General features: G+C 37.0%; 1 protein-coding gene across 1 annotated transcript; it reads left to right on the top strand.

Moving 5' to 3' along the window:
• Nucleotides 1–1,015: 1,015 nt before the first annotated feature.
• Nucleotides 1,016–3,579, top strand: LOC108998611 (BAG family molecular chaperone regulator 1-like). Its single transcript, XM_018975210.2, has 4 exons — nt 1,016–1,937; nt 2,126–2,382; nt 2,501–2,647; nt 2,743–3,579. Exons 1-4 carry the CDS (start codon nt 1,709–1,711, stop codon nt 3,163–3,165), a joined length of 1,056 nt encoding a protein of 351 aa, XP_018830755.1. The 5' UTR covers nt 1,016–1,708; the 3' UTR covers nt 3,166–3,579.
• Nucleotides 3,580–8,202: the final 4,623 nt, after the last annotated feature.

Here is an 8,202-nt window from a genome sequence, read left to right as displayed (position 1 = left end):
ACTAGTTTATACTTCATTTTCATCATATTATCATTCATTTTATTTTATGGTTGTGTCATGCTTGCTTATCTGTTTCTTGGAAAAAGTTAAGAGTCTCTACTACTCAATTTTGTCATGGATGTGAGAGTTATCATGTCATAAACACTATTTATTTCACAATAACAAACCCTCTAAATACAACCATCGATTTATGTATTTTATTATCTCAATACATGACATGCAACCATCAAGAAAGTTTAGAAATTAACATTAATTTGATTATTTTATAAACTTTAATTCGAGTTTGAGAATTTCAAATTAGAGATGCGTCTATAAAATGAATATTACAATATTTATTATTGTTTATATGAGTTTTTTCTATTATAAAATATTAATTCATATGTTTATTTATTCTCGTGTAAGAACTTAGAAAAAGTTTCTATCTAAAGAAAGAAAGTCCTACACGTCCAAACATGTGAAAGAGAAACATGTGGGTGTAGCTTAAAAGATAGGAAAAAAAAAAAGAGAAGCCTAGAGGTTTCATTCATTGTTTATCATTGCTTATGTAGGTCAACTGCCACGTAGATAACACCAGGCCAATGACTTTGACCTGCCAACTAAGCCTACATATTTAAAAAAAAAAAAAAAAAAATGGGAAGCCTCCGTACAATTAAGTGGACAATTATTGGGCTGCATCTGATTCCTAAAACACCCTTTATTCGAAACGTGTCAACCGAATAGAACCCGTCTCAAATACTTTTCAATGAATCGGGATGTACCTTGTACTCTCCCCTAGCCGGGTGAGAGACACAAGTTTCCAACTTTTTTTTTTTTTTTTTTACCCTTTGAACAGAAAGCTTTATTAATAAATAAAAAAAAAAAAACAGGAAGCTTTGGCGGCTTCGTGGCTTCTTTTCCATTTCTATTTTTCTGTATATAATTTTTTAAGTGAACCAATAATTTTGAAATAATTATTACTTATAAACATTATATATTATATATATATATATATATATATTTAGGTCACAGCAACCGTGGTAGCTGGCCACTCGTTTTAATATTCATTTTCATTTTCCTCTCCCTCCCTCGCTCTTCTTCGCTCTTCTTCCTCGAGTTTTCCAGAACAAGAAGAAAGATAAAGAGAGAGGATGAGGGTGCGTGAAAATTTAGTCCTTTGATATTCCGCTTCTTTAGATTTTGCTTCGGCATTGAGTCTTCCGGCACGTTCTTGGGAGAAATCGTACGTTTCAGATTCTTGGGCTTTGGTTTTATTTCAGAATAATTTGTTTGACCAAGGAAATCTACAGCTGGTTGACTACATTTTTGCTCAAGAGATCTATTTTCTGAGCCTTGACAGGTTCAATATTTTTGGGTTGCAGCCGGTTACTTTCGCCGGCCCGCGATCTCTTGGTGGCTTTCTTGGAGAGTAAGCTTGAGGGGTTCGATTTTTTCTTATGCGAGACGCCATTGATTCTGCAAAGAAAAAGAAAAAAGTTGAAGTTTCTCTTATTCTCTCTCTCTCTCGCTCTCGCTCTCTCTCTACGCGTGGTTGTCGTGGGGTTGGACTCGTGTAATGCTGGGGTCAGAAGCTCCAACGGGGTCTAGCAACCTTTGTCTCGATTGGGTATCTCTGATTTTCGACGCAGATCGCCCATAATCGAAGTTCACGGAGATCTGAAGTTCTTCGAAACATCTTAGGGACTAAATAAAAAAAGAGAAGGAGCTAAAGATGATGAGAATGCAGACTAAGACCTCGGGGGTGGAACCAATGAAAGGTAGAGGCGGTGGTGCTGAGCCAGGAGGAACTTCCGAGTGGGAGCTAAGGCCCGGAGGAATGTTAGTTCAGAAGCGAGACCCGGATTCCGATCGCAACACGGTTCCGGCACCGACAATTAGAGTTAAGGTCAAGTACGGGTCAACCTACCACGAAATCTATATCAGTTCTCAAGCTACATTTGGTACATTATACTCTCCTAACTCCTTAATTGTCCATCTTTAATGGCATCCTTATTATGATTATTATTAGGGTGGAATTGAAATTGAATGAAAGAGATACTGTTCCTAATCTTCAGAATCTTTATTTACATGGGAATTGTAAACGAATGGACATTTCAAAATTATCAATGATATTGGATTCTTGTTGTAGGGGAGTTGAAGAAAATGTTGTCGGGGCCGACGGGGTTACACCATGAAGATCAAAAGCTGATTTACAAGGATAAAGAGAGGGATTCAAAGGCGTTCCTCGACACTGCTGGGGTGAAGGACCGATCAAAGATCGTGCTAGTTGAGGACCCTATTAGTCAAGAAAGACGATACCTTGAGTTGAGACGAAATGCAAAAATGGAGAAGGCATCGAAATCTATCTCAGAAATCAGTCTGGAGGTTGATAGGCTTGCTGGCCAGGTATCGTTCAAAACACGAGTGAAGAGTTTTTCTTTCTTTCCCCAGTAAATGAATGAGAAATGGAAGTTTTTAGTTTGTGATTATCATGGAAATTGATCCTCGACTTGGGAATGGGTAGGTGTCGGCTCTGGAATCCATAATCAATAAAGGTGCGAAAGTTGCGGAAGCAGATGTGCTTACTCTGATTGAGCTATTGATGAATCAGTTGCTTAAATTAGATGGAATCGTGGCCGATGGAGATGTGAAATTGCAAAGGAAAATGCAGGTATGCTTTAGATTTTACTTACCCCAAACGATAAGGAAGAATGTTATTTCTCTTTAATTTCTGTTTCACATTGGTTTGTCCTGATCTTAATGTAGGTGAGAAGAGTGCAAAAGTATGTTGAAACTCTAGACATGTTGAAGATAAAAAACACGACGCCGACAACCAGCAATGGAGGTCAAAATCCAATGCAACATCCTCCTCAGAGGCAATCAAATGGGCAAAGACGTGCCCCGAACCATGAGCGGCAGAGGCATTCCAATGGGCAGAGACTGGCACCAATTCAAGAGCAGCAAACGAGGCGTTCGTTTGGGCATTTGTCGATCAATCAGCAACCACAACAAGAGGAGGAGCAGCCGCAGCAGCAATCAAGGCATTCGACATCAGGGGTAGTTGTCACGACCAAATGGGAGACATTCGATTCCACCCCTGCATTGGTTCCACTCCCTTCCACATCCACATCCACCTCAGCCACTCATAACTCAGACAAACCAAAGTTCCGCTGGGAATTGTTCGAGTAAGCCATAGGCCGCGTATTTTTTTTTTTCCTTTTTGGTTTGTGTGGATGATGTGATTTGGGCTTGTCTTTTACTTGGGTTTGGTATCTTTTTCTCCATTCTTTTCTGTATCTAGATTTTGTTGAGCACCCCCTTTAGTCTGTCATCACAAATAAATGGGGTCAGTACCATATATTGATTATTACAGACCTGCTGTTCTCTTCCTCTGTTTTCCTACCGTTCATTTACCATCTGAATGTTCTGTTCCGATAGGGATGGTACCATGTAGATTCGTTACTTGAAGATTATAGGCTATAAGACATTCAGATGAAGGAGATCTGTATTTTGCAATCCCTGTAATCCCATCTGGATAATGTTCTCTCTCTCTCTCTGAACTATAGTTTTGTCCTTGTAGTTGTGGGTTATTCTGTATTTCCATATCAATGAGTGGTGCTTCCCAGTCGAGACAAGAAACAAAATCCTGTGTTTATAACTTGCTTCCAGTAGGGGCTACAAACTGACAAAAAGAGCTTAGTTAATCAAATAACTAATCTACATAATTATAATATTACAAATAGTAATCCACCCAATGATGGCTATACAGGTCTGAGCAAAGAAGAGGGGATGAAATGATCAATGTAGAATAGGTTAGAAATTTAGAAGGAAATGTGTTTTGGCGTTATGATTATTGAGTTCTTCCACATTTCCGAATTCAGAAAGAAAACCCTTTTAAATTGCTACACCGACACGTAAGAAACACAGAGGGGCCACCTTGTGGTTGTGGTTGTGGGTGGAGTAGTAATGATTCTAATGAATAAGAATATTTGATCTTTGCTACTGAGGCTAATGTAAACATCTTAATGCCAGCTAAGATTGCGATCAAGACTGATACTGCTGCTATTATTGGCATACGGCCATCATTCTTGTTCCAGCTTTGTGTTGGACAACTCACTGTGATAAACTTCCTGAGCCACACACATTTGCCAAGCATATCCCTCTCTCTCTCTCTCTCTCTCTCCTCAAAATGGCCGAATATGAAAAGTTATATTGATTATTAGTTTTGATGGGACATTGAATCATTGAAAAATATTATTTTTTAATGTGGCATCTCTCCCTCTCCACGACGACAAGAGATTCAACCCTTGTTCGATGCAAGGAGGGTGTCAAGGACATCCTCCGACCCATTTTGTTAGTTTTCCTTAAAAATGTTCGCTCGAACTATCCGCTAAATGCATCAGATGCCTAAACAGAACGAAAACAAGTGCATCGGATAGTCAACTAGGAGCCAAACAGTACAACCTTGACATTTCTTTAAGAGTGCACGAGAAGCATATCTGATTATGAACATATGATTCAACATGTAAAAAGCAGCCTATACCTTGAAAAAAATTCCACATGGTACGTAATCTTGAGAGTGCAAAATATGCAAAACATAAATCCAATAACAGGTCAAGATGATTCAGTACTATCCAGTGAATTAAAAATTTGAAAGTGCTCCCAAGAAGTTTCTGCTCTAAAGAAAAATTATATTCATCATCTTCACACTATACATAATTTTTTTTATTTCTTTTTCTCTAACCAAATGTATAGTGTATGGATAATGAGTAAAATAAATCAATTAGTTTAGGAAGAATAAAACAAAATAAAAATAAAAAAATTAATAAAAAGTAAAATAAAAATAAGGATGGTGTGTGGGGATAACGAATAGCGAAGCTTGAGAAAAAAATAAGAATTATTTTATATATTACTTCATGTGAAAGATGATATTTGTATTCATATTTAAGATGTATAAATTCTGCGTACTCTCTTTGAAAAAAACTAAACCAAAAGAAAAAATTAAAATTTTTAATGATAGATTTCACTCTTTTTTAAAAAGAGTGCACATAATAAGACTATATATAGTATTATTCATTACTCTTTCATCTCACTTTAAATCCACTATTGATGACCATTAGATCAACTTTTATTGTTAGAATTATATGTTCAAAAGTTGATGAATTATACCATATCAATACGATAGGATAGAGTGGGATAAAGACAGAATATAACATTTAAAAAAGAAACCATGAACAATATCGAGAATGAAACATGTTCTTGTTTCTTGAGATCATGGAGCTTCCAATGATTGGTTTTCCTGCAAAAAAAGAAAAAAAAAAGTGTCAAGACTGAGTCCATTGTTAGTGGCACACTGGCAGTGGATCGTCTTGCATGCCTAGATGGTACTTGTGTCGGCTAAAAGGAGAAGATCATAGGTTTAAGTCCGATTCATAAATTTAAGTACAACATGATCACCCTCAGTATTATTACAGCTACAATTATTAATTGAGCAATTTATTATTTTTCCACATGATCTGTAAAACTACCTTGGAATCGTACTAATGAAAATTAATCTGAGCATATATTTTCTTTTCTGTCACGTTGGGTGGCATGCATTGATTACACTGCAGTAAATAAAAGCATACTAATTCGCTCGGGATGATTTGATCTGCAATAATGTATTAAAGTTTCCAACAATATAGACTTCATGTGTTTAATTATTTAATGTTTTGTTTTTGTCGCTTTTCATACCGAATCATAGGGGTGAAAACCGACGTCGTCGGCGCGGTTTTTGGGCAAAACCGACGCCGACCGACGGCTGGAAAAATGGATGAGTTGCCGACCGTAACCGGTTGATGGCGAGGAGGACACCGATCGAGGCAGTTCTCTGCCGGTTCTCGGTCGGCGTCGGTTCTTTGACGGTTCTAGTGAGATAATTATGAGAGAGAATGAGAGAGGGAGAGATGCATAGGAGAGAGAGAGAGAGTTACAGAAGAGAGAGAGAGAGAGGGTTACAAAGGAGGGTTCGGGGAAGAAGAAGATCGGGGGAGAAGAAGAACTCTTAATGAAACGACGCCGTTTCACTTAAGTTTAAGTGGAACGGCGTCGTTTCAGACTTATTATTTTGTTCTTACGTCCTTAATAAAACGACGACGTTTGGTTTAATGCCAAACGGCGTCGTTTCCAGTATCATTTGCAGTACTTATTAACTAAAACGGCGCCGTTCAACTTAAACTTAAGTGGAACGATGCCGTTTTGATAAGGGTATATTAAAAAAAAAAAGATTTTATTATATCGGTCGGTTCAGCTGTCCGGTCCAGCTTCAAACCGAGACTGAACCGTTGAACATCGGTTTCTTGAAATTTCCACCGCACGCCGACCGGTTCTCCACCGGTTCCGGCCGGTTCCTGACGCGGCCGGTCGGTTCGCGTCGGTGGCAGCCGGTGCTGTCGGTTTCTGTACAGCCCTACTGAATCATATGACTTGGATTAAAAAATTAGAGACAATCTCAATCCACTCAGTTAAAAGAATACAAAAGAACAGGACAAGAATAAATTCGTAATTTTATTTTGGCTTTGAGAAATCATTTGCCAATTGTCAGCAAAAAGGCTAGAGTTGTGCATTAAAAAAAAAAAAAAAAAACCCGAACTGGGTCTAAGAAGACTCTTTGAATTTTTCAAGTCGGGGGGGGCCTCTGGTTTTACATGTAACATGTTAACCTAGATGGAGACCGAATAAGGCTATGATAGAGAATGGGCCTAAGCCCAAAAGAGCTTGGACACCATTTCGACCTTCCGCAGCTGTCTATTAATTGTCTGTAAATCAGTACCAGAGCCACATGAAAAGAGAACATCTATTTGGTTTTATGGAAGAAGTAATTAACTAATTTATGAATGATGAAATTAATTTTAAAGCAAGTAGCTTTATATGTATTAATAACTAACTCGGACGCAGTATTTGTAATTCTACCCGCCCTTTTTTTTTTTCTTTTATCACATGAATTACACTTGAAATTTCCTCTTATTTCTTCTTGTGACTATTTATGATAAGAATGAGTTCATTTTAGTAGAAAATAGTCATTTTTACAGTAAATAACCGGACTCAAATAATAATTTTTCTTGTAATGTCCACCACTATTGTTTTAATTACATCTCATCGTTCCAAGAAAAGGTAGAAGAAAATGGTAAAGAAAAGTGCCAGAAAAGACAAGCAAGGCAAGTACTTATAATTAACCACTATATATACTCAGTACTATAATATATATCGAGATACATGATACATTAATAAAGTTGATCATGACATTTGGGAACCAGTTAGGCTTTTATTTCTGTTCTAAGGCCTTAATAATTAGCCTGTTTAGCATGGATTGGATATTGCGAAGTAGTATTATGGGCTAATCTTGTCTTCTTTGGATGACCACATTTTAGGAAAGAGATAATAAAATGAGAAATGATATTTGTAGTTTTAGTATGTATAAATTTTGTGTATTATCTTTAAAAAAATGAGTAAATATAAGATTTATATAAAAAAAATATTTTTTAAAAGTGGAGTACCACACTCGGACTCGCACATCCTAATTAGACTGTATCTAATATTACTTTAGTACGATATAATGAATATTACTATTAGAAAAATAATATTTGCAACCATAGGGTGTGGAAGCTTGCATACTCTATTTGAAAAAAGTAGATAAATTTGAGATTCATATAAAAAAAAAATATTAGTAGATCTTATGCACTTTTTTTTTCAAAGTGAGTGGACGAACCTTCACACGACTGGCCGCCCATGTAGGATATTATATATTGTTAGTGGTGAGTACTGTAGTGAGGTGTATAGAATGCAGACTTGCACTAGCTAGCTTTCTAATATATATGGCTACCTTTCCTTCCTTCGATCCCGACTAAACTAGCTAGTAGTGATCTCCTCGATCGATCATGATCTCCTGGTGAGATTGGCATGCAACCAGTATGCATGCCAATGGATCAAAGCATATTCTAGCAATTATCTCATAGCATTTCAACGTCATCGAGAAGATATTATATCTATAATTTATCGGTGTTGAGACTTGAGATGATATTATAATATCTCAAAAGAGTACCTTAGATAGAAAGAAATATTAATAATAATAACGCGCATGGTCTCTTGATCAAAGTACTGGTGCATGGGATCCATATTTTGTGGAGTAAGAAAGTTAGAGATCAGGCTTGCGATAAACGCAATTGGGCGCGCGGAGTGGGAATTGAC

This window comes from Juglans regia, chromosome 1, assembly GCF_001411555.2.
Source record: "Juglans regia cultivar Chandler chromosome 1, Walnut 2.0, whole genome shotgun sequence".
Lineage (NCBI taxonomy): Eukaryota > Viridiplantae > Streptophyta > Magnoliopsida > Fagales > Juglandaceae > Juglans > Juglans regia.
Note: the sequence above shows the minus strand (reverse complement) of the source record. Positions and strands in the feature narration are given on the sequence as shown.